Source organism: Adiantum capillus-veneris, chromosome 8 (genome assembly GCF_014529385.1).
Source record: "Adiantum capillus-veneris isolate H3 chromosome 8, ASM1452938v2, whole genome shotgun sequence".
Taxonomy (NCBI): Eukaryota; Viridiplantae; Streptophyta; class Polypodiopsida; order Polypodiales; family Pteridaceae; genus Adiantum; species Adiantum capillus-veneris.
The window spans coordinates 80,106,928-80,133,118 of NC_140938.1; the positions used below are offsets into that span (position 1 = coordinate 80,106,928).

Consider the following 26,191-nt stretch of genomic DNA (forward strand, 5'->3'; position numbering starts at 1 on the left):
TTGTTAGTGCATTGATCTTTGGACGCCTGGAGAGAGCATCTGCAACTGCATTCTTTGTTCCAGAAGTGTGTAAAATCTGAAAATGAAACATTGAAAGAAAGTTGGCCCATCTCATCTGCTTTTCTGATAACTTTCTCTGTGTGAGAAAGTAGCGAAGACTTTGATGATCTGTCTTGATAATAAAATCAGCTCCTAATAGATAGTGTTTCCAAATGGAAAGAGCATGAATTACTGCCATTAGCTCTTTTTCGTATATGGAGGCATGCAACTCTGCATCTTTAAGGCGCCGACTTTCATAGGCTATCGCGTGACCCTCTTGGTTCAAAACTGCTCCTACACAATCTCCAGAGGCATCGCAGTATACCTCGAAAGGTTTGCGAAGATCAGGGACGGTGAGAACAGGTCCGTGACTGAGTAGATACTTAAGCTTTTCGAAAGCTTGTTTTTGTCCAGACCCCCAATGGAATGGAATCCGCTTCTTTGTCAGGTCATGGAGGGGACCTGCCATCGCGGCAAAAGCTCGAATGAAACGCCGATAATAAGAACAGAGGCCAAGGAAACTTTGTACATCATGTACTATAGTTGGCGTAGGCCATTCTACAACTGCTTGAATCTTTTCAGGGTCCATTCTCACCTGGTTGTGAGATACTATATGGCCCAAATAGTGGATTTCTTTTAGAAAGAACTCACTCTTCTTAGCATTCACAAATAATTTGTGTTTGCGTAATTCTTCAAACACTAAGGCGAGATGCTTGTAGTGTTCGTCTTCCGTCTTTGAGAAGATTAAGACGTCATCAAAGAAAACGCCTGTAAAACTTCTATATGAGTGGAAGATTCTATCCATCATTCTGTTGAATGTAGCTGGTGCATTAGTGAGTCCAAAAGGCATCACTAAGAATTCATACAACCCTAAGAATTCATTAGTGCGAGCGGGTGAGAGAGAGGAGCGGTGGGAGAGAAGCAGAGGGCTGAAAACTGAGTTTTTCTGCAAAAACTCACTCTCTGTAAGTGGTTTTTTATAATTTGCAGGTTCAGACCCTTTTTAAACAAAAACTCAGTGTCCAAGCCACTTAAAAAAAATTTAAAATGGTCACTTGATAAAAGGGGCTAGCGTTAAAAAAAATCAATGCAACGAGAGAGTGTGCAGAGAAAAATCTAGCGGTCGGCAATCCCCTTGTAGGACGCGTGGAGAAAGAGGGAAAAACACCAGACGTGTGCCTGCTCGTGGATTACACACGAAAAGTACACGCTGGACATCACGATGGCTCTCTCTCTCTGTCTTCGATCCACTCTCTCTCTTCCTACAACGCAAGAGCTCAGGAGCTTTTTCTCTCTCCTCTTCGCTGCATACTACCGCTCTCCCCCCCCCTCTCTCTCTCTCTCTCTCTCTCTCTCTCTCTCTCTTTTACTCTCTCAATTAAACAGCAATAGAGATTTTCATTGAAAATCACACAAAAAAAAATCAGCCAGTTAACAAGTAATCCTCAAAATCAGTAAAATTTATGAAAAAGCTCCGAGTTTCAGCACTTCCCTTGCTGATTTACTGATTTTTTAATCGAAAATCAATTTTCACATAGAACATGCTTCCGAGAAGAAAAATAAGCAATTTCAGCAATTAATCACTAAAAATTACCCGAAATTGAGGTCCCTAGACTTGAACTGATCCGTGGGTGTGCACACGGTCCTTCGTGCAGCCTAGCCGGCTCTGTTACCATGAAACGAACACAAGGGGAGTGGATCTCCCGGCTACACGGACCGTCTACAGACACGCGTCGGACGAACCACCCGACCATAGCCATCATCCGGTAGCTCCCTCGTGTTGGGCCAGCGTCCGAGGACGTAGGCGTGCACATGTAAGACCGAGCGTCCCATACCACCCGGCCTCACCTCGTCAAGGTGACCTCGCACACTCCTAGCCTCGCGGGCTAACCATTGGCACTCTGGCAGTGGGGGTCGATAAGTACAAATGAGGCCTTGGCCTCCTTTTTTTAATAATGTCCGGCCACACTAGCCAGGTTCACACTACGTCCGCCCGAACACTAGACATCCATCCCGATAGCGTCTAGGCTAGATCCCCTCTCCTATGAGCGGGACATAACATACAACCTAGGCCCTAGACTATGGGTGGCCAGCCCGGAGACATACTACCCGTACAAGTATGCCCTAGACTTGGGAAGCAGCAGAGGGGGTGTTAGACTTACACCACTTTGCTGCTTCACAGGTCTAGGGCATACTTGTACTGCTAGTATGTCTCCGGACTTGCCATCCATAGTCTAGGTTGTACCTAGTCCGGCTGCCCGCCGGCCGCCCACCTTTGTCTGGGCGCCCACATATATATTTCATATATCATTTATGCTGGGTCGTGGGGGATTTTTCCAGGCTCTGCCCTACCTCTCCTTGGGCACCTATTTATGGGGCCAGGGGGGTACCCACTTCCACACTATTTGATTATTGTGTATTGGGTCTTCTACTCATGATGGGCCCGGGGGGCTGATCGCCCCCTCTTCCCCGTCTGCTAGCGCTTGTGCTCTCTCTCTCTCTCTCACACACACACACACACACACACACACACACACACACACACACACTCATGCTTCTGCACACGCGCACTCTCACACAGATGAGGATGGATCCATCACCCATTGTATCTTTCTCTTGTATTGGGCACCCGTTGTATCAGCGATCACACATACCCCACACAATTCCAACTAGTAGCACTTCTAGATTCATATAGTCTCTCTCAGTCATCCCTGCCCTGCTGGTTTTCAACGCTGACAATGCTGGACACTCTTTCGGTGGTGCTTTTTGGTAGCTACCTGGTAGTTGACCTGAGGTCTCCTTGCTTCCTCCAATGCATTTATTGGTGACGCAACTACCAGTAGCCTGCAGCCACATTGTGCAGCGTAATGCATGTCTGTCCCGCTCAAACTCAGGCATATTTGGAACTCATGAGAACCTGGTAAATGGACTTGCTCGGGCATGCACGGTTATAAGTATCTGAGTGTACTGATCCCTTTCCAGCAGGTGTACGGGTGGCCAACTCACACCCAATGGCCAATGCACGTGTGATGAGAAGCCTATAAGCAGGAGGAAAAGCATCTCGAAGGTGAAGATAACTCTTAACAGGAAATCGAGGAGACCACCAGATAGCCACTAAAAAAGCAGACGTTTGGCTGCTGGCAGCCTGTTTCTCACTGCCATACCTTTCGCAGAAAGCCTGCTCAACAATAGGTTCCTGCTAAGTCCATGGCTGCTTTCCAGAGAGCCTATCCACTACTGCCCCATTCCAGGTTTCAGCCAATCCTTCAGCCCTACACATCAGCCAGACTTTTGTGATCTTCTGAAGGTGTAAATATCTTTTACTCAGGAGTCAGTAAGTTTAGACTTTAGTTTTAAAACTGTTGGTGTGCACTGTGACAGGCTTACTGCTCAAAGTTTGTCCTTTATAATAGTTGACTTTGAAGTTATCCAATTGACAGCATTTGTCATTTTGCCCTATTCAGCGCTTACAGACTATTGTATCTTTGAAGGTGTACAATCTTTTACTCAGCAACATCAGTTTAGACTTTAGTTTTAAAACTGTTGGTGTGCACTGTGACAGGCTTACTGCTCAAAGTTTGTCCTTTATAATAGTTGACTTTGAAGTTATCCAATTGACAGCATTTGTCATTTTGATTTTCCTTGAGCATCTCTTGTTTTAACACTTGTTTAAATTCCATGCCTGTAAGTAGAGAGTTTTTGTCAAAGGCTCAAATTTGTTCTTTTTGCAGCTCTATGATTACCAATACAATATGGGACTGTTACTCATGGAACGTAAGGATTGGGGAGCAAAAGCAGAAAAGCTGAAAGCATCAGCCCAGGATGCGGAGGAGAATTTGCGTAGAGAGCTCGCTGCACATCTTATAGCTGTTTCAGAAGCAGAAAAGAGGGAAGAGAATTTAAAAAAGGCTCTGGCGGTTGAAAGACAATGTGTTATTGATGTGAGGACCCTTGACATAGATCTCATCTATTGGTAGCGAGTCTCTGCAAAAATTAGTGACACTTTTTAAAAGACTCCACATTTTCTTCTTTGACTTTTTTGTTGCAGAGGGTTCACCTTGCATGAAATAATGGCCAGTTTTTATAATCTGATTTTTTGGCTTTTGTGTTCAGCTTGAGAAGGCCTTGAAGGAAATGCGGGCAGAGGCTGCAGAACTGAAGGTTTCGGCTGAAAACAAGCTAGTGCAAGCCAGGGCGCTTGTTGCTGGAACTGCCGAGAAAGGTCTGTTGGCCGACTCAAAGCTACATGAAGCAGATGCTTTGCAGGCTGAAGCAGTTCGAAAGCATGGCATTGCAGAGAGGAAGCTTCAGGAAGCAGAAGCACTTGAAGATGCGTTACGCCGAGAGCGCCTAGCTTTTAAGGCACAGTATGTTATTTCTGACAACCCCTTCTTTTCATTATCTTTTTTGTGGCTTAATAGAAATTGACAATCATAAAACATAGTGATAAGGAAATTTCACGATTCACAATTGTCTTGAATGGAGAAATTGTATCATCGGTAAGAAGTGGCTCTATTTGAACTTCATTGGAAGACAGTAATGGAAACATACCCAGAAGGTCTTGATTTAAAAAAAAGCTAGCTTTCATGTCTATTCTTTGTAGCAGGGGGTGCACTTATATAGTTGCAAACTTGCAAAGGATGTCTTGGAGTGTTAATTCAAGAGCCTGTCACGAGTTGAGCAACATGGTTGTTGGGGAGGACTCCGTCAATAATCTGTTGCCAACTTTGGCAAATTCAAAGGGATAATTACCAAATACCCCTGAAATTTGGGGAAATTCCCAAAATACCCTTCGCATTTCAAAAATTCCCAAAATACCCCTCATATACTTCCAGAAAATCCCAAGATGCCATTAAATTTTTCCAAAATTCCCAAAATATCCCTTGTTATGCTTGCAAACAACCCCAAACACTTTCCTTTTTGTAACTCTTCATAGGAAGATCAGTTCACGTCCGCCCGGACATGTGTGTCATTGATGTGGTGAAAAGGGGTTGGCTGCGTGAAGTGTCCACTACATCGAGAAAACACCTGGCTTGGACCCCTCGCCCATCTCAGCGCACCAACGGACATGTTGCAAAACAACGTGTAATATACTTGGACGCTCCAAGCCGAAGATCTAGTGCAACACACGCGAGAGACGACACAGCACGGCGAGGTTCCGTGCCCAGAGAGGCTGGCCCCAAAGACTGGAGCCCCTTCTCGGTATTTCTTTATTATTATGCTTCACAAAGTACATTGTCCAAGGGTCCTCTCCTCTCAACAATTCTGCCAAGCTAATCTGCAAGAGAAAGGCCTTGACAATTCTTATGAAGGCCCTTGGTCAAAAGCAATACATGAAAAGCATCAAAGCCAAAAGCATCTTGCCCCAAAAGCTAGCGCTACTACTTGCCAGCGCGTTTAATGGAGATCCGTAGGATTGCCACATCACCAGTGTAAAACGCGGGGGTCTATATAGTGTGCTCTATTATCAATGCGATTTGGGGACGTCCGCACATCTACCATGTCAACACGTTTTTACACAAGGCTTGATTGTGTGTGGTCCTGCTTTATTTTAATGTCTGGTGTCCCTAGGCCCTACCGGACAAGGTCCCATAAGTTGGCGGGAACTAAACTTCAAAAATAGGCCCCTTCGCAAGCCTTGTAAGTTTGGTAAAACTTCATCTGCCTCTTTCACTAGGGTTTGGACCCGTTTCTGTCGGAGTCCATCCGTTAGCTCATGCCACGTCATCACTTTGTGACACACTCCCCTCATGAAAGAAATGTAATCGATTACGCCTGCAAAAACAGACATAAAGGAAAAAACTAGTTTAGTAGACACTGACTCTAGATACCGACGCATTAGACCATATTTATCCAACACTTGCAAGAAGACGACAGTCACTGAACATTCACATCATTATCCTCGTTGAGATCTTAGATGAGAATCATGATCATTGATTATTGTAACCTATTTAGCAATCACACCCAGGCCGCGCTGATCTTTGATAGGTGTCTCGATTGACTAAATCTCGTTACTATTATATCCATATCACCCCTTAGGTGAACAAGACAGAAGTGCTGCAGTCATTTCGTCTTTCAAAACTTGCACTCAAACAATGCACACATAAGAGACCACATGTAACAGATTTATTTTAGAAACTCCCATTTCAAAGTATTTCTTTACATAAAGTCATTCAATAGAATATTGTCAGCCCATTAGTATTTAAGAGAAATCAGTGTCTTTATTTTATCGAGGTAGCCTGTGACAAAGGAGCGGAGTAACTCCCCTTTTGTGCAGTCCTCACCGCACCAGATTCAACTTGCTGATTCATTGGTAACTCTTAGAATAGTTAGTGCTAGACCAAAAGCTTTAAGGTAAAGCTCTAAAATCTGAGGAGTATCTACTAGGTCCTCCTCCATCGGCATCTAATAAAGCCGGGTAGTTCCCGAACTTGCCTAAATACCGGCGTGCTAGCTTACCTTTCACTTTCCTTTCCTTGTGAGCCAAGACCTGTTTTTGAATGAGAATCTCCTTTGTCTCTTCCACTTCGGGGTGCTCCTATGGCTCCCTCTCCACAGACACTTCACCTTTGAAAGGTCTCAATAGACTCATATGAAACGCATTGTGAATCTTCCAAGTATTTGGTAACCTTAGTATGAAGGATACATCATTGATCTTGTGAATCTGGAAAGGGCCGTAATATCTCATACTCAACTTAGGGAAAAGTTGCTCTTAACCCTTTTGTTTTCGTAGGTGTGCCTTCTCAAACTGTAAAAGCACCCAACCATCCTCCTTCAGCTACAAGTCACGTCTATGCTTCTTTGTTACCTTCTTATGCCCTGCTTAAGACTCCTCGAAAGCCTCGCGCATCTTAGCAAAAGCAATACCCAGATCTTGAGTGTACTGATCTGCTTCAAAAATCTTATCTTTGGTGCTTAGAATAGGTGGAATTTTCTTAACACCCTCGATAATCTCAGATGGTGCCTTCCCCGTGGACGTATGAACCAACTCCACCAAGGGCAAATACTTCTCTCATTGAGTCTTTTGATCGAAGATGTATGACTTTAACAAGTCCAAAACCACTGAATTCGCTATCTCTAATTGCCGGTCTGTTTGTGGGTGAAAAGCGTTTTACCGTATACATGTGGTATTGATGTGTGTAAACACACTTAGGACCGCTGGGGCATTTTGTCCCTCACTAGGTTTTTTCCCCATGCGTTGTATATACACCCATCACTCTAGGGCTATCTCATCTTTCCATTGCACACTAAGTAATACATTCTCTGTTGTGTGCCTTGAGCTTCCTTCGTCTTCTCCAAGCTGTGTGTGTTTTCTTGCAACCCTAATTCCAAGTTCCAACAATTGGTATCAAAGCAGGTTACGCATTTCTCTGATTTTTGTGAGCTTTGGCTAGCGTCAGCAAGTCGACAATTACTTCGGGTATGCTCGTGGAGCTAGGTCTGCTCAGATCTCTGCTTCGGGCTCATTTCGGCCTCTGTTTCCACTACAAGCAGGATTGCGCAGGCTATTTCGTCATTTTGTGTAGAAATTCTGTCACTGTTGTTTTCTGCATAACAGGTCCCTTATAGTCTTCTACGGTTTGTGCTATATAGCATGTGTTCTTCTCGCTTTGTTTCTCCTCTGAAAAGCAGTTACATGAAAAGCTTCGAACTCAAAAGCATCTTGCCCCAAAAGTTGCTAGCGCAAAACAAGGAATTCCGTATACTGCCATGCCAACACCAATTTGCAAAAACGCGGAAATCCGCACTGCTGCCATGTCATCATGTCAACGCAAAAGTCGGAAATTCCGTACAGGTTGTGTCACAAATTGCTGAGGTGTCAAGCTTCTGAAGAACGAAGCCAACCTGCAGATCCCAACCAAGAAGCCTTAACCGTAGAAGCAGCAGAAGACGTTTCACCAACTTGCAAAGTTTGTTCGAGTGGCCTATTTTTAAAGAAGAGTTCCCACCAACTTATCGGACCCCATGTGATGGGGCCCAAGGGAGCTAAAGCCCTTACAATAAAACAGGACCAAACACACACTCAATCTCTTGCAAAAAAGGTGATGACGTAATAGGTATATGGGTACCCCTGATTTACGATGATGACATGGTAGGCTTCCGTGAATTGCGCTGGCAGGTGCTGATGTGGCAGTTGTACGGAATTTCTTGTTTTGTGCAGGCAGCTTTTGGGGAAGATATTTTTGGACCAGGTGCTTTTGAGTTTAAAGCTTTTCATGTAACTGCTTTTCATAGGTCAAGGGCCTTTAAATATGTGCCATGGGCTGAATCTCTGGCACGCTCCTACGCGGAGGTGCAAAGTCTGGAGTACCGGTGTTGTACTGAGTTCAAGCAATATAAAGAAATACCGAAAGGGCCACCAAGGTTTGGGGCTGGTGCTCTCTTGGGGTTGAATTCTGCCACTCCTTGTCGCGTGTCTTGCATCTCCTTCAGTTCAGTTGTTATTGAAGTGCTAAAAGTCTATTCAGTCTGTTCTTTTCCGTTGGCATGTGGTGCTTGTCTTGTGACAGTGGTATCAGAGCTTCAGGCGTGTGCTTCTCTGAAAGCATACCGGTCCTACCAAAGAGCAGATCGAGCAAGATGGTGCTTCTAAGTTTTATAGGGATTTTATTAAAGTATCTCCGTGTCTCGACCCCGGACTTATTAGTCTCTCCCACCCTTCATTGCGCATCGGGCACGCTCCCGTCTTCATCGCTCTGTCATACAGGGCATAAGCCACTCCCACCCTTCATCGTGCATCGGGTACGCTTCTGTCTTCATCGCTCTGTCTTACAGGGCATAAGCCATAAAGATCACTTGCAAGAGAAGGTCAAAGATTTATCAAGCTGCTGTTTTTCTTAGAGGCTGTGTTATGCAGTGGTGGATGTCTATAGCTACCAAGCAACACACTCCAAGGACTTGGCAAGCTTTTAAGAAAATTTTTGCCCGAAGTTACGTGCCTTCAAACATCTTTTTTCGAAATTTACTCTCGGGTGGAGTACTCAGAATTAATGTTTGAGAATGCTTGCACGTACTCATGGCCCGGACCCTTGTGGTTATTTGCAGGGGGAGTATTGAATGTTTGAAAAGTATTGTTTTTACTCATGACCCGGACCCTTGTGGTTATTGGCGGTGGGGTAATTAAGAAGTCTGAGCAATGGTTACTCTCAGCACCTCCAAACGACGCAGGCGAGGGAGTCGTTGAACAACTCATGGCTCGGGTTTGGATGATTATTTACCGGGGGAGTGTTCATCAACGGCTTTATGTTTCTATGTCTTGTAACATGCATACGTGAGCATTTGTGTTACATTGTGATGTGCCAACCATTGAGTATTCCTTATTGGATGAGGGTTTTCTAGGAAGCCAATGACCGAAGATATCAAGAGTTTCAATCTGGAATGGGACTCCTTATTGGATGAGATTTTTCTGGGAAGCCAACGACCTAGGATATCAAGAGTTCCAATCTTGAAAGAGAAAATTGATCATCCCTCGGAATGTCCCTCGAAATGACCCTCGGAAATTTTTGTGCTAACTTGAGTTGTTTTGGCATATATGTTGTAATCATGGCCGATAACTTTCTTTCAAGAAGGTGGGATGCCACAAACTGTTGACGTGTCAAGCCACTGAAGAACGGAGCCAACCTGCACATTGCGGTCGAGAAGCCTAAACCCTAGAAGCAGAAGCAACAGAAGAAGTTTCACCATCTTGCAAAGTTTGGCTGAGTAGCCTATGTTTAAAGAAGAGTTACCACCAACTTATGGGACCCCGTCCGATGGGGCCCAAGGGACCTAAAGCCCTTCAAAATAAAACAGGACCACACAGACACTCAATCTCTTGCGAAAAAGGTGATGAGGTGGCAGTTGTACGGATGCCCGTGATTTACGTTGATAACGTGGTAGGTTGTATGGACTTCCGCGAATTGCGCTGAGAGGTGCTGACGTGGCAGTTGTACGGAATTCCCTGTTTTACACTGGTTGCTTTTGGGGAAGATGTTTTTGGACCAAATGATTTTGAGTTTGAAGCTTTTCATGTAAGTACTTTTCCTAGGGCAAGGGCCTTTAAATATGTGCCATGGGCTTAGTCTCTGGTAGGCTCCCGCGTGGAGGTGCAGAGTCTGGAGTATTGGTGTTGTACTGAGTTCAAGCAATATAAAGAAATACCGAAAAGGGTGCCAAGGTTTGGGGCCAGTGCTCTCTTGGGATGGAATTCCGCCACTCCTCGTCTCGTGTGTCGTGCATCTCCTTCAGTTCAGTTGTTATTGAAGTGCTAAAAGTCTGTTCAGTCAGTTGTTTTCCGTTGGCACGTGGTGCTTGTGTCGTGATAGGTTGCCACGTCATCAACTTCTACGCTTCGTGTGTGTGTGTGTGTGTGTGTGTGTGTGTGTGTGTGTGTGTGTGTGTGTGTGTTGGTCCCGCTCTAGTTTTAATGCCTTTAGGTGCCTTGGATCCCATCAAATGGGGTCCCATAAGTTGGTAGGATGTCACAGGGACATGGCAACTGTTAACTATGTCACGAGGACGTGGCAACTGCTAACTTTAGTTGTCGGTTTCTTTCCAAGGGGTTTTGTTTTATTTGAGACCCTCTTCTTGAAGTAGCAAACGGTCGGACATTGCATGGCCAATGTGAACGGTAGTTTCACCCGCAGATGGGTAGTGGTCGGCATTGGAATTCGTATGGTAGGAGGATGTCTAGGCTCAGAGCAAGATCATATAGGTCCCCCATCGCACTTAGCAAGTTGGTGGATACTAGGAAGTGAACTCAATAAAGGCCTAAAGTCAAGGTGTGACTACCAACTGAAAGTATCCGATAGCTGGGCCACATTGCATTTTTGGATGCGGTCCCAATGAGGATAGATGGTCAGAAGACCAGTGGGAGCCCAACAGAAGCATCTCCTAAAATTTAGGGAACTGCTATTTTGGGCCGAGAAATGTGTTCGCGTTATTACCTCCGGTATGACTAGGGGAACATTTTACAACTCTGCCGCGAAGTCAATTGGGCAACCGGTCAGGATATTTTTAAGCGGCGAACCCCAAACGGGAAAATGCTTGTAAATGCACCAAGTGTCATTTTCTCATGGACTTTCCTCATGCAGAAAAATGGGCGCTGATTTTTAAGCTGGGAGAGGCCTTCACTTGCAATTTGTCACATGTTAAGAGCTATGGAGTGCTTCCTTTCCCCCTTATGTACAGTGCGGTGCCAGGAGTGATGCCCTGCACGCTACGCACTGCTCTCTCTCCCCCCCTACGAGCAGTATGTTATGCCCCACTAGTGGGCTTTTCATTTGACCAATGTATAGTTATGTGGCTTCATGCGCGATTGCCGAGGCAAGAGCCTCTTGCACATGTACTGGATTAGCTAGCGGCTAATCCCTCGTCGGTACAGGTGAATTCGGAGAGGTTTCACGCCAGAAATCTCCTCCGATTCAAAGGGCAAGCAGGCCTACAGTTGCGGGAGCTGGAGGTCTTGCTACAGATGCGACCGGCACGCGAAACGGAGCCCAAAACAGGGAATTACAGCCTGCTGTGTATTTTTGCAGGTTTAGGGTTTCGGCCATAAACAGACCCTAATACCCCAGGAGGTTCGGGGACGCAAGGGGACCGCTGTACAGGTGAACTGGCGCATTTTCAGGGCAGAAAACAGAGAATTCAGCGTGCTGCAGATTCTCGCCAGGTTTTGTCCGTTTGCGTCGGGAAAGTCACCTATTGCGTGGGGATAATGACTGTGAAGCGTTCTAGTACAGTTATGCTACCGAAATCGGGCCTGAACAGGTGTTTCTTAGCCTAGATTGTGCGGGGCAGCTTGTAGGAGAACACAGGTTTTATTCCCTCTGTTAAAGAATAAAGAAATACCGAAAGGGGTGCAATTTTGGGGCCTACAGGTTGTCGGCGTTTGCTCGGAGCACTCTAGCTTCCGAGCCGTGTGTGTTCTTAGGTGTACTTAGGTGTTAATCCTCGTTACAGGTTACCTTTGCAAAGTGCTCTGTGTGTGTGTGTGTCTAAAGTAAAGAATTTCGGGTGAAAGCCAACGTCTACCGCCCTACGGGCCGGTTTCATGGTTCCGTTGCCGGGACATCAATCAGTTTTTCCTGAAAGAGTGAGCCTGGATTGTTTTGGGTAAAGACACGGAGTGTAGGAACGCGGGGATTACACTATGGCCGACAAGGGGAAGGGAATTATGGAAGAGGGTTCCTGTTCAAAGGACACGCAGTAGATTCCTATGGGTTTTGAGATTGGCGAGAGGTCACGGCCACGTCAGTCTATACCTCCTGTCAACGTGAATGTCCCTCCTGTAGTACAAGGCTGTATGACTGGGCAACTTGAGGATGATGCGTTCAAGACTAGGCTAGTTGCCACGGTGAATGTCTTTTCGCAATTGGTGCAGAATCCGAGGTTTATGGAGTTCTTGCAAGCGCCACCAGTGCAATAGCAAAATAGGCAACCTACGCCGCGTACGAAGCTTGTTGATGCTCAAGCCCAGGTACTTCATGTTGCGTAGGAGAAAAGGGAACACTCGCCTGTTGCGGAGTCGAGGGCTCCAATGCAGGTTCCTCCCGTGCTTGAACAGGTGGCTAGAACGCCTATTCCACAGGTTATGCCAGTTCAGCCTGGCACCTTTCAGAGCCGGCATGCTGTCTTGAATGGACAGGGAGCTTGATACCAGGCAATGCACTTAGTTTTTCCACCACCCACGGTACATCCTGGGTATTTCGGGGGTGGATCAGTGTTCCAAAGTATGGCTGGTTATGCGCCTGGAAGTCAGCCATACATGCCAGGAACAGTGTTCACGGGTATGCAAGGCATCATGCCAAACCCCATGTATGGTAGTATCGGCATGCAGCAAGGTTTCCACTGCAACCAGGGCCAGTTTGGGGTGCCACAGGGTCATTTTGGCATGGCTGGTTTTTCTGGACAGCAGCCAGATATTGCACCTCTGACGCAAAATGTGAATGGTCAAGATGTGCCGATCATGCCTACCACAGTGCCCATGTTGCAGACCATTCCGTATGACAACTTGGGGGCACTAGAGAAGCCGAAGGCTTACAAAGAAGGTGGTGCAACTGTAAAGTTCAGTACCTTCAGTGGTTTCGAGGATAAGACAAAGGCTCTTACCTTCCTCCAACAGTTTGATACAGCATATGCAGGAGGGAATTTTACAGAGGCCTCGAAAGTCAGGAAAGCTGCCACTTTCTTAAAGGACAAGGCGCTTACATGGTGGACGACATTGTTAATGCAAGGACAGGCACCCGCCACTTGGGTTTTCTTCAAGCAAATGTTTGCATCTGCTTGGCTATCAAATGAATTTGAAGCCGACGTCATGACAGATTGGCACGAGCTTACTTCAGCTTCGTGCAAGAGCTTGTTGGAGTACAATAGGAGGTTTTGTAAAGCGTTACTCTCAGTGACCTCCTACAGATTTGTGCCATTGACAGAGCAGATAGAGAAGTACTGTTGTGGGCTGCTTAAAGGGCTTCACGATTATTGTACAAAGAACAGAGTGGCTACCCTCACTCAGCTTATGGAAGTTGCGAACACTGGTCTTGCCTTGTTGAAAGGAGAGGACAATGGATTTCTGAGCAGTGACAAAGGAGGGCAGCAAAAGAAAAATTCAGCGAAGAAGCCCTTTGTGAAAACGGCTCCTGATGCGTCACAGGGGTCAGAAAAGGCCACCAAAGACAAGGATTCAGCCGGAACTTCTGGAGCGCAGGCAAAGAAACAGAAAAGGAAGCCTTTTGTGTGCAAGTCGCTCGAGGAAAAGAAGGTCCTAATGGCTGAGAACAAATGCTTTATATGCGAGCAGCCTGGTCACTTTTCTATCAATTGTCCACAAAGGAAAAGGCCAGTTGACTCAGAGGATAAAGAAGACCAGAAAGGCAAGAAGCCTAAACCCACGGCAGGTTTAGTGCCAGACATGGTGGGTGACAGGCCCAACACAGATGCCAGTGAGTTATGCAGGGCATGGGGTAAAGTTAGGGATCAGACAACACTCATCTTCTTTGATCCAGGTGCCAAAGCCAACTTTATCTCACCAGAGTTAGCTATGAAGCTGGGCATCAGAGCTGAAGAGATGGGGTACACAGTAGAGGCAGGGTTAGCATGTCCTGGTCACTAAGAGTGTGTTACTCCCATCATTGGAAAACTGTGTCTGCATATTCAGTCGTATGTGGACACTGAAGAGTTTTACATCATGCCGCTGGAAGGTTGTGACACCTTGTTGGGGATCCCGTGGATGTTCCGAGTGCATGGAGTCTTGGATGCCTACAACAAAAAGATCATTGTACAGCATAGGGGCAAAACTCACATCTTGGATGTAAAGCTTAAAGGAGAGTCAGTCCCTATTGTATCTGCTTCTGCTATCACTTCTGTAATAAAGAATCATCTTTCTGTGTACTTGATTTTTGCACGTGATGTCTCAGATAGTGATCAGTCAAATTTATCTGTTAGATAAAGAAAGGTCAGCATTTTTTGCAAAAGTTTAGTGACTGTTTTTCTGATTCATTACCGTCGCAATTACCGCCAGAGAGACCTGAGGACCATCGGATAGATTTGGTGCCAGGGTGTAGCCCACCAAATAGACCTCCCTACAGGGTTAGTGCGGTGCAACAGAAAGAGATTATGGGCCAAGTTGAGGAGTTATTAGAGAAGGGGCTGATTCAGCCTAGTTCTTCACCCTTTTGCTCCCCAGTGCTCCTAGTGCAGAAGAAGGATGGCTCATGGCGCATGTGTATTGATTATCGTGCGTTGCATAAGAATACCATCAAGAATAGGTTCCCTATTCCTAGAATTGATGATATTCTCGATCGTTTAGAGGGTGCTGCAATTTTCAGCAGGATAGACCTTAAGAGTGGGTACCATCAGATTCGTATAAGGCCAGAGGATGTGCACAAGACTGCGTTTAGAACGACATTTGGTCTTTATGAGTTTCTAGTGATGCCGTTTGGGCTAACAAATGCTCCTGCCACGTTCAACAGAATGATGGGCCGGATTTTTCGCTCGCATCAACAGTTTGTTGGAACGTTCTTCGATGACATGATAGTGTGTTCGAAGAATGAAGAGGAGCATAGGCGTCACTTGACCATTGTGTTCGAAGAGCTGCGCAGTCACAGGTTACTTGTCAATCCTAAGAAAAGTGAATTCTTCCTCGAAGAGATCCGCTTTCTTGGCCACATAGTCTCAAAGGATGGTGTTAGAATGGATCCGGCAAAGGTCGAAGCTATCAAGACATGGCCAGACTTGAAGACTGTGCATGATGTCAGAAGCTTTTTGGGATTGTGTTCCTACTATAGAAGGTTTATCAGAAATTTTGCAGAGATAGCATCGCCTCTTCATGCTTTGCAAAAGAAAGAGGTCACTTTCAGATGGACCCAAAAAGAGATTTCAGCTTTTAGTCTCTTAAAGGAAAAGTTGACTTCAGATCCTGTTATTGTTTTGCCAGATCTCAAGAAGTCATTTGTGGTCCAGTGTGACGCTTGTGGCGGTAGCATCGGAGCAGTGCTAATGCAAGATGGACGGGTAGTAGCTTATGAAAGCCGAATTTTGCAAGGGCCAGAGAGGACTATGCAAGTCTATGAGAAAGAGCTCTTGGCCGTGATTCATGCGCTTTCTAGCTGGAAGCACTACCTCTTATGTGCTGATTTTGTTGTCCAAACAGATCATCAGACCTTGCGATACTTCTTGACACAGTCAAAGTTATCCGAAAAGCATATGCAATGGGCAAATATTCTTTCCATGTTCCACTTCCAGATTATGCATGTGGAAGGCAAGAGGAATGTTGTGGCTGATGCGTTATCAAGAAAGCCACAAATTTCAGCTGTGTCAATTCCTTATCATCATGAGTTAGATGACATGAAGGAACAGTATACTGTTGATGAAGATTTTGCAAGGATCTTTGAACAGTTACAAGAGGGGCAACATCACGAGCATTGCCTTCTTAGAGATGGTTTTATGATGATGCATGGCAGACTTTGTGTCACTAGGCCACTGCGACATAAGGTCATGGAAGAGAGTCATGTCCCACCGTATGCAGGGCATCGTGGCATTGATGCAACAGTTAAAGCGGTAGAGATATTCTTCTATTAGCCTACCTTGAGGAGAGATGCGTGATGCCTTTGTGCGAGCATGCATAGTTTGCCAAAAGGTCAAGTTTGACAGGCAAAAGGCACCAGGGTTGTTACAACCGCGGCCGATTCCGGATAAGCCATGGGAAAGGATTGCTATGGACTTTATCTTTGATCTTCCAAGGACGCCGACAGGGAGTGATGGTATATGGACCATTATGTGCAGGTTCAACAAGCAGGCCCATTTTATCCCTGTAAGGAAGAAGATAAAAACTGATCAGATGGCACGCTTGTTCATGTACAATGTGTTTAAGTACCATGGTATGCCACAATCGATTATCAGTGATCGTGATCCTCGCATACCAATTTGTTCTGGAGAGGATTGTTTGAGAACATGGGCACTACGCTCAAGTTCTCGTCTTCGTTTCATCCACATACTGATGGACAGTCAAAAGAGGCTAATTTTACTGTCTTAGATCTGCTGAAATGCTATGTGTCAGATAATAAGGGCAAGTGGGAACAATATTTGCCTATGCTTGAGTATGCGTACAATAATACGGTGCATTTGTCTACTGGCAAAGCACCTTTTGAGATTGTTGAAGGCGGCAAAAAGATTCCTCCCATTTTGCATACAAAGGACAAGATCTTTGAGGCAGATCGATATGTTGAGAACATGGATCAGATGTATAAGAAGATTAAAGTTGCCTTGGAGAAGACTCACGCAAATCAGAAAAACACTGCTGATCGTCACTGTCGTGAATTGCTGTTATCACCTGGTGATTGGGTTCTGTTAAGGTTCGAAAAGGCAAGGTTAAAGAAGATGAAGGGCAAGGAACGGCTGTTTCCTAAGCTCAGCATGCGTTACTATGGGCCTTTTCAAGTGCTTGACAAGATCAACGATGTGGCTTACATGCTGAAATTGCCTGATGCGTGGAAGATTCATAATGCGCTTCACGTGAGTCTTCTAAGACCCTTCGTGGGTGATTTGCCAGAAGATATGCCAGATGAGGATCAGCCAGAAGTTGAGGAACTTGATGAGATCCTGGTACCTGAGCAAGTTTTGGCACATAAGGACAGAAAAGTTAAAGGACCAGTTGCAAGACGCTATTTGGTGAAGTTCAAGAACTATCCGCCTATGGATGCAAAGTGGATGAAAGAGCATGAACTGTCAAAGTCACCAAATGTATTGCAGCTTTACCTTGAAGCCTTTGGCTTACAGCCTACTTATGCCCCAACCCAACGTGTGCAAAGGAGGGGTAATGATAGAGCTAGTACATCAAATGTACATATGAATTCAGTGTAATAGATGGAAATGACAAAAGTATGAAGGCCTCATTAAGTCATTTGTATCTATGTGTTATGACCTTTCTTGTGGATACATGCGATGATAAAAGAGTGTTGATGCCACAAAATCATCAGTGGCGTGTATTTATGGTATGCAATCGAGGACGTTTGCGATTTCAAGAGGGGGGTATGTCACGGGGACGTGGCAACTGTTAACTATGTCACGAGGACGTGGCAACTGCTAACTTTAGTTGTTGGTTTCTTTCCAAGGGGTTTTGTTTTATTTGAGACCCTCTTCTTGAAGTAGCAAACGGTCGGACATTGCATGGCCAATGTGAACGGTAGTGTCACCCGTAGATGGGTAGTGGTCGGCATTGGAATTCGTATGGTAAGAGGATGTCTAGGCTCAGAGCAAGATCATATAGGTCCCTCGTCGCACTTAGCAAGTTGGTGGATACTAGGAAGTGAACTCAATAAAGGCCTAAAGTCAAGGTGTGACTACCAACTGAAAGTATCCGATAGTTGGGCCACATTGCATTTTTGGATGCGGTCCCAATGAGGAGAGATGGTCAGAAGACCAGTGGGAGCCCAACGGAAGCATCTCCTTAAATTTAGGGAACTGCTATTTTGGGCCGAGAAATGTGTTCGCGTTATTACCTCCGGTATGACTAGGGGAACATTTTACAACTCTGCCGCCAAGTCAATTGGGCAACCGGTCAGGATATTTTTAAGCGGCGAACCCGAAATGGGAAAATGCTTGTAAATGTGCCAAGTGTCATTTTCACATGGACTTTCCTCATGCAGAAAAATGGACGCTGATTTTTAAGCTGGGAGAGGCCTTCACTTGCAATTTGTCACAGGTTAAGAGCTATGGAGTGCTTCCTTTCCCCCTTATGTACAGTGCGGTGCCAGGAGTGATGCCTTGCACGCTACGCACTGCTCTCTCCCCCCCCCTACGAGCAGTATGTTATGCCCCACTAGTGGGCTTTTCATTTGACCAATGTACAGTTATGTGGGTTCATGCGCGATTGCCGAGGCAAGAGCCTCTTGCACAGGTACTGGATTAGCTAGCGGCTAATCCCCCGCAGGTACAGGTGAATTCGGAGAGGTTTCACGCCAGAAATCTCGTCCGATTCAAAGGGCAAGCAGGCCTACAGGTGCGGGAGCTCGAGGTCTTGCTATAGATGCGACCGGCACGCGAAACGGCGCCCAAAACAGGGAATTACAGCCTGCTGTGTATTTTTGCAGGTTTAGGGTTTCGGCTCTAAACAGACCCTAATACCCCCAGGAGGTTCGGGGACGCAAGGGGACCGTTGTACAGGTGAACTGGCGCATTTTCGGGGCAGAAAACAGAGAATTCAGCGTGCTACAGATTCTCGCCAGGTTTTGTCCGTATGTGTCGGGAAAGTCACTTATTGCGTGGGGATACTGACTGTGAAGCGTCCTAGTACAGTTATGTTGCCGAAATCGGGCCAGAACAGGTGTTTCTTAGCCTAGATTGTGCGGGGCAACTTGTAGGAGAACACAGGTTTTATTCCCTCTGTTAAAGAATAAAGAAATACCGAAATGGGCGCCAATTTTGGGGCCTACAGGCTGTCGGCGTCTGCTCGGAGCATTCTAGCTTCCGAGCCGTGTGTGTTCTTAGGTGTACTTAGGTGTTAATCCTCGTTACAGGTTACTTTTGCAAAGTGCTCTCTGTGTGTGTGTCTAAATGTAAAGAATTTCGGGTGAAAGCCAACGTCTACCGCCCTACGGGCCAATTTCATAGGACTTCTTCTTCTTCTTAGGGTTTAGCCCCCTCGGTCGGGATCTGCAGGCTGGCTCCGTTCTTCAGTGGCTTGACACGTCAGCAGTTTGTGACATTTCCCCTTCTTGAAAGAAAGTAATCGTTCGCGATTACAGCGTATCTGCAAAACAACTCAAGTTAGTTCAAGAATTTCCGAGGGACATTCCGAGGGACAATCCAAGGGACAATCGGTTTTCTCATTCGAGATTGGAGCTCTTGATATCCTGGGTCGTTGGCTTCCTAGGAAAATCTGATCCAATAAGGAGTCTCATTCCAGATTGGAGCTTTTAATATCCTGGATCGTTGGTTTCCTAGAAAAATCTCATCCACTAAGGAGTATTCAGTGGTTGGCACATCACAATGTAACACAAATTCTCACATATGCATGTTACAAGACAGAAACATAAAGCCGTCGATGAACACTCCCCCCGCAAATAATTATCCAGGTTCGGGCCATGAGCTGTTCAACGACTCCCTCATCACTCCTCCCTCAAATAACCTAAAAAGATTCGGGCCATGCGATATATAGGCCTTTTACAACCAAACGCCCCCCATAACGCAGCCTGCTCGTTTGGAGGTGCTGAGAGTAACCATTGCTCAAACTTCTTAATATACCCCCCCCCCCCGCCATGAGGAAAAACAATACTTTTCAAACATTCAATACCCCCCCCTGCAAATAACCACAAGGGTCCGGGCCATGAGTACGTGCAAGCATTCTCAAACATTAATTCTCAGTACTCTACCCGTGAGTAAATTACCAATTATTGAAACTGGTATTAAAGCCAGAGTCAGACAATTTAAATCGGCACTAAGATAGCTTCAAATTGATATCATCCATTTCAAACAAATTCCAAACAAGATCACCAAAGTTCAAACAAGTTCTCAAACAGAACTCAAAGCAATCTCGACATCAGTTGAGCTCGAAAAGACGACTGGCTTTTCATCTTGAAACCTACACCAAGATTAGGATTAGATTTCTTCAATAAGGTTGTAGTCGACCGCAATATGGTCCATAAGCTCTTGAATAGTCGAAACAAGCCTCGACAGACAGTGTTCCTTTGGTGGTGATGGTAGCCCCTAGATATACCGATCACATTGGACCTCCAACGTTATCAGCTCGAGAAGAGACACCTACTGAGAGATGTCCAATGACTGCAAGTTGTAATCTGCTAGGGTTTCCGTGGCAAGCATTTAGAATAACCCACACAGCCTGAAGCTCCATCCTCTACACCTTCTCCCGGTAGCATGCCAGAGAACAAGCCCATGGCACATATTCAAAGGCCCTTGGCCTATGAAAAGCAGTTACATGAAAAGCTTCAAACTCAAAAGCATCTGGTCCAAAAGCATCGTGCCCAAAAGCTGCTAGCACAAAAGAAGGAATTCTGTACACTGCCACGTCAACACTTGTCAGCGCAAAACCCGGAAACGTCATCATGTCATTGAAATTCCGTACAAGTTACCACGTCATCAGCTTCCATGCTTTGTGTGTGTGTGTGTTGGTCCCGCTCTAGTTTTAATGCCTTTAGGTCCCTTGGGCCCCATCGGATGGGGTCCCATAAGTTGGTAGGACTTCTTGTGTGGCTGCTTCTTCTTCTTATGGTTTAGGCCCCTCGACCGGGATCTGCAGGTTGGCTCCGTTCTTCAGTGGCTTGACACATCAGCAGTTTGTGACAGAAGCAGTGCCCTCGTGCCATATCAATGTGATGGATACCCAGAGTGGATATCAACAAAGATATATGTCATCTGTCCTATAGGTCAACTTCAGCCTCCAAAGGACTTTAATATCATCTTTCTTTCTTTCTTTTCTTTGACTAGAGGACTTGATAAGGCCCAAGATGTAGACTCATGTATGGCTATTTCATTGAAGTCTAGAAAATACAATGATGGGATCCTAAGTTGTAACTGCATGAATGACAATTACATCAATGTCTGACCACAAAAAATATTACCAAATATTGTTGTCTTAATTATCAAGAAATTGCTTCATTTTTGAATCCAGGCATGCATCATTTGTTTGGTCAACAATGAAGTCAAGCAGTTGCTTTTAGTGTCATTGTGGACTAGGATTTCATTGGCTTGCGTTTATATCGATGTTTGCATGTTAAAATTTGGTATTGCATGCACAGTTCTCTCTTTTTGTGACCTCAGGTGTCTGCAAGTTTTTAGTAACCAGCAGAATTAAACCATACAGGAGTATCTATATTTGTCCATTGTATGAAATGAATGTGGATTCAAGCAATCTTCTTTTAAAAATTGTGCATGATTTCTTGATGCCTTCTGGTACATATAAAATAGAATCAGTTTGCCAACAGTTATTAAGAGAAATTAGCTCATAAGGGATAATGATTGCATTGTTTTTTCATGGCTTTCTTGTCTTAAAAGAGAGGCGAGTTGGCTATTGGCAATTTTGTGGAGTTTATTTAATGGTCTACTGAAAGCTTCAAGCTGAGGGGCGTTTTGAAAATTGTTGTAAATCTGAATGAGTTCCATCCCCTTTGGAACTTGAAAGATTTGGAAATTAGTTGTTTACTTCGTTAACTGCTTGAACTGGAATTATAAGCCACCCCTTCGTGCTCTTTATGTGCAGCGTGTTTAGCAGTTTTATTGGTTTTCGTAGTTCTATTTTGCAACTTATCAAGGTGATTTTGCAGACAAGAGGCCCATGAGGCAGAGCTTGGTCGTCAAAGGCGAAGTCTTCTGGAGTGGGAGAACAAGATGCAGGAGGGGCAAGAAAGACTGTTAGAAGGACAAAAGCTTTTGAATCAGAGAGAAGATGCTATGAATAATAAGGAGTCTGCGCTGAAAAAGATGGAGATAGAGCTTTTGGCAGACAAAAAGAAAATAGATTCTGAATTATTGTCATTGCACGAGTCAGAGGCTGAGCTGAGTGCCAAAATGTCGGATTTGGCTGCCCGAGAAGAGGTAATTGAAAGTGCTTAATAATTTTTCTCTGTTACTTGGAGTGACACCAGTACTTGCACCAGGTTGCCATTGGGAAGGAGATAACGATCGTTAAGAAGGAACGAGAATTGCTGCTACTGCAAGAAAGGGTTGCCAGCAGAGAGCGTGTAAGTTGATTTCTCACGTCCTTTGAATAGAGATATGCTGGTGAGAAAGCCTTTTATATTTGTGCATCCTTCCTCAAGAGAATTGTCACTGGGCACATGTAGGATATACCACTGTTAGGCCCTTTTTTTTGTGGGAGGGATTGGACCATATATTAATAATCAGTTTTATACATTGGGCAATGACGATTATAGTGGGGATGTTGTAGTGGGTCAGTCAAATCTATGCTAGATGGAGCTGATTGTCATCTCATCTTGTGGGTGACGACTGTTTTCAATTTGCAAAGAAAAGAGGCTGATTGCTATCACTTGAAAACCCCCTCAGAAGGCCCAAATGGTGCCGATTCTTAGGGCAAGTACATAAACTGTCACAAAGCAGGCCGGAAGGCAACAAACTGGCAACTGTAAACACTGGATACAACTAGCCATATGGGCAAACTGTAGAAACTGAGAACCAGGGGAAAAACCTCTTCTAAAGAGAGTAAAAATGCCCTGGCAAGCTAAGTGGAGAAAAGATGATAGCAGCCTCTGAAAGATAGGCACTTTCACCAAAAGCTCAGTCTGCAACTGTAGATCAAAAAACTGAGCCACCAAAAGCTACCAGTGGTGAAAAAGACAAGGAACCTTCGACTCTGGGCATAGGCCGGCCAACTGGGATTATCTGATAGCAAAAGGGAGAGAGCAGTCGATGACGAAGATGAGGAAGAAGCAGCAGCTGACGTCACCAAGAGACTGCAGGAGGAGGCCACAAGGTGAGGAGCGAAATGCTGCACTCTAGCAAACAAGGAGCTATAGAGAAACAGATTGTGAATGGTGCCTGTGTGTGTCTGTGGAGGGTTGGGGGTTACAAACAGGTTTCTTTCTCATCAGCAGGCCTCTAATGCCTTTCCGTTCTTTTGCCTCTCTCTTAGGTAGTCCAGTTTGCACATGACAGTCCACTACGTGGCATGTATGGTGTTGAGGTGTATATTGTGGTATTATTCAATACTATGCAGGATGGAACTGATGGTTCTATTGTCTTGTGCATTACTTACATTTTCTTGAAATGGTGAAATACAGTTTTCATGATCATAAGGCACTCACCAGGTTTCCAGTAATTGAAACCTGGTGGTAATGACTGAAACTTTGGGCATATGTTCTGCCAAACTTACCTATGGATAGAAATAAAGTGGTCACAGAAGCAGTTTAGCAAGTTTCTCCACTCTACATACAATTGTTTATTTGACTGTTTTTGGTTTCCTCTGAGCTACAGGTACTTGAGCAACATGAACTACATGTCAAGGACACGGAGGCTTTTGTCTCAAGAGAAAGAGAACGGGTTGAGGCTTTCGAGAAAACATTAAAAATGAAAGAGGAGGCGCTGCCTCAACAACAAAGAGACTTGGTAGGATCTTCTTTGTGTTGCTGTTGTGGGAGGGAGTAAGTTATATGGGCTTCTGACTAATTGGATGGCTGCAGGTTAATTTGCAAAGAAGCATCGATAAACAAAAAGCGGAGGTTGAAGCTAAGTGTGCGGAATATGAGATCTTGCTTGCAGAGTTAGAGAGGAAGCGCACCTCCGTTGAGGAGGAAAATGATAAGCTAAGCCAAAGAAAGGCAGCACTCGAGCAACTGGAGAATGATTGTGTAATTAGAGAGGAGAAGCTGTCTAAAAGGGAGCAGGTATTGGAGAAGAAATCTGAAAAGCAGAAGGAGAAAGAAAAAGATCTTGAAGCGAAGTTAAAAGGATTGAAAGAACGGGAGCGCGCTTTGAAGGCAGAGGAGAAGCAGCTGGAAGCTGAAAGGAAATCACTAGCTGAAGAGGCAGAGAGTTCAAAGGCAGTGATTCAGGAGAAGGAGAATTCAAGGTTAAGGCTTGAATTAGAGAGGCAGAGATTGTTACAAGAGCAAGATAGGCTTCGTGTGACAGACCAGGAGAGAGAGGACTTACTCAAGCTTCAGAAATGCTTAAAGGAGGAGATTGATGACTGCCGGGCTCAAAAGAAGTTGATGGCGATGGAGGCCGAGGAACTTAAGAAAGAGAAAGATAAGTTTGAAAAGGAATGGGACATTCTTGATGAGAAGAGAGAGCTTATAAAAAAGGAACTAGAAAAGGCTGATCAAGAAGCTCAAAGGGTGTCTGAATGGTTGCGTGTAGAAGAGGGAAGGCTAAAGGAAGAGAAAAGGCTGTTGCGGGATCAGATTCGCATCGAATCAGAAGCATTGCGACTTGAGAAGGAGGCATTCACAAGCAGTGTTGAACATGAAAGAGGGGAGTGGTTTTCTTCTGTGGAGAAGGAGAGGGAAGACGTTGTCAGGGACATGGAGTCAAGGAGGAGGGAGCTAGAGAGAAGCATCGAGAAACGGAAGGAGGAGGTCGAAAAGCAACTAAGAGAGAGGGAATCAAGGATGAAGAGAGAATTGGAAAGAGCCAATGAGAAGATTGTGGGTCAGACCTTGCTAACTGAAAAGAAGATGGAGGAGATAAATGCAGAAAGATTGAAACTTGAGAAAGTGAAGCAAGAGATCACCAAGCTTCGTGAAGATTCAGAAAAGGAGTGGATGGAAATTAAGAAGGATATTGAGGAGTTGCAAATTCAGCGAGAGAAGCTGAAAGAGCAGAGGGAAGGTTTGATAAGAGAGAGGGAACAAATCATCAAAGAGGCCGAGAGCCTTAAGAAGCTAAGAGAAGAGCTGAAAGTGGGAGAGGCTAGCCTTCAATCTAAAGAGCTTACACCACCTTGGAGTGAGTTAGGCAAAGGATTGCCAAATGCTAGCCTGCAAGCTTCTGCCTTACCACAAGACAAGAGGGCCGATGAAGATGTACTCCTAACACCTGCATTAAAAACAAAAAGCAGCTTGGAGAAATCATCCGACACCCCCGGCCGTCTTACTTGGTTGCATAGGTGTGTTTCGGGACTCTTTGTGTCACCAGAAAAGAAGAACGAGGAGTTTACTTTCAAAGGAGTCACCAAACAACTTGAAGAGAGCAAGGAGGCCCTCAGTAAAGATGTCAGAGAAGGAAACCAAGTATCAAGTGGGAGCATTGTGCAGAGTACAGAGAAAGGTAAAAAAAAGAGAGGGCAAAGCGTCAGGAGAACGCACTCTATACGTGCTGTGATGGAGGATGCAAAGGCAATTCTGGAACAAAGTGAAGAAGCTGCTAGAGAGACTTCAAGTAGTCTTGGGGAGGATGAAAGGTCAGAGCATCAAGAAGGGAAGAAGAACAACTTGGCAGTGCCATCAGCTAGTGAGACTGATAAAGATACTAGGGTCAGCAGGCTCACCAGAAAGCGATTGCACACTCAGACCAATGAAACAGTCAGTGACACTGAGACTGAAGAAACAGAGGCCGAGTCTGACATAATGACCGGGGGGAGGCGTAAGCGTCAGCAAAGGGACACCAATGTTAATGGTGGTGACATGGAGAAAGAGGCTCCAGGTGTGAAGCGCTACAACTTCAGGCGTTCAACAATGTAAGTCAGATTGTTCTTTTTTGCCCTAAGTTTGTCATTTAAACAAGTGAAGAAAGCCTTGGGAATATTTGAGATTTTTCTAGGAGAACCATTTTTTGTCGGGGTTGTTTTTTCAAGGTTAAGAGGGGAAGGCTGGGGGGGGGGGGGGGGGTTGTGTTGGGTTTTGGAGATATTTTTAAGGTGTTAGTCGTGGCTGTCAGGTTGCATGTAGTCTATGATGGAGCTAGGGTGGATTAGTGAGAGTAGTTGGCTTACTTGTGATTTCACCCAGTGTGTGTGCAAAGATGCCTAGCTCAAGGCTATAAATTGAGCACTCAATAATCAAGTGTTGTGTCAAGGTTATGTTTCCATTGCATCGTGTAATTAGTTTCTCTATTATGTCTCTATCATGAATGCTACAATGGCTTATCCACCACAGCCAATTGCACCATCGATCTAACCATCCATTGATAAATTGGTACTCTCAATACTCTGAGAGTTCATGGTGAGCAATTAAAGGATACCCCTTGTACCTGTTGCATAGCTCTA

At 45.1% G+C, this 26,191-nt stretch overlaps 1 protein-coding gene across 2 annotated transcripts in view; it reads left to right on the forward strand.

The window, feature by feature from the left end:
* Positions 1 to 26,191, forward strand: part of LOC147452427 (uncharacterized) — an 81,556-nt gene that overhangs the window by 54,213 nt on the left and 1,152 nt on the right. For both annotated transcript variants that reach the window (XM_086518130.1, XM_086518129.1), the window contains 6 exons: positions 3,771 to 3,980; positions 4,153 to 4,406; positions 21,795 to 22,065; positions 22,128 to 22,211; positions 23,461 to 23,592; positions 23,667 to 25,663. In XM_086518130.1, the coding sequence (XP_086374256.1) occupies positions 3,771 to 3,980; positions 4,153 to 4,406; positions 21,795 to 22,065; positions 22,128 to 22,211; positions 23,461 to 23,592; positions 23,667 to 25,663 (2,948 nt within the window). The remainder of the gene's footprint in view (positions 1 to 3,770; positions 3,981 to 4,152; positions 4,407 to 21,794; positions 22,066 to 22,127; positions 22,212 to 23,460; positions 23,593 to 23,666; positions 25,664 to 26,191) is intronic.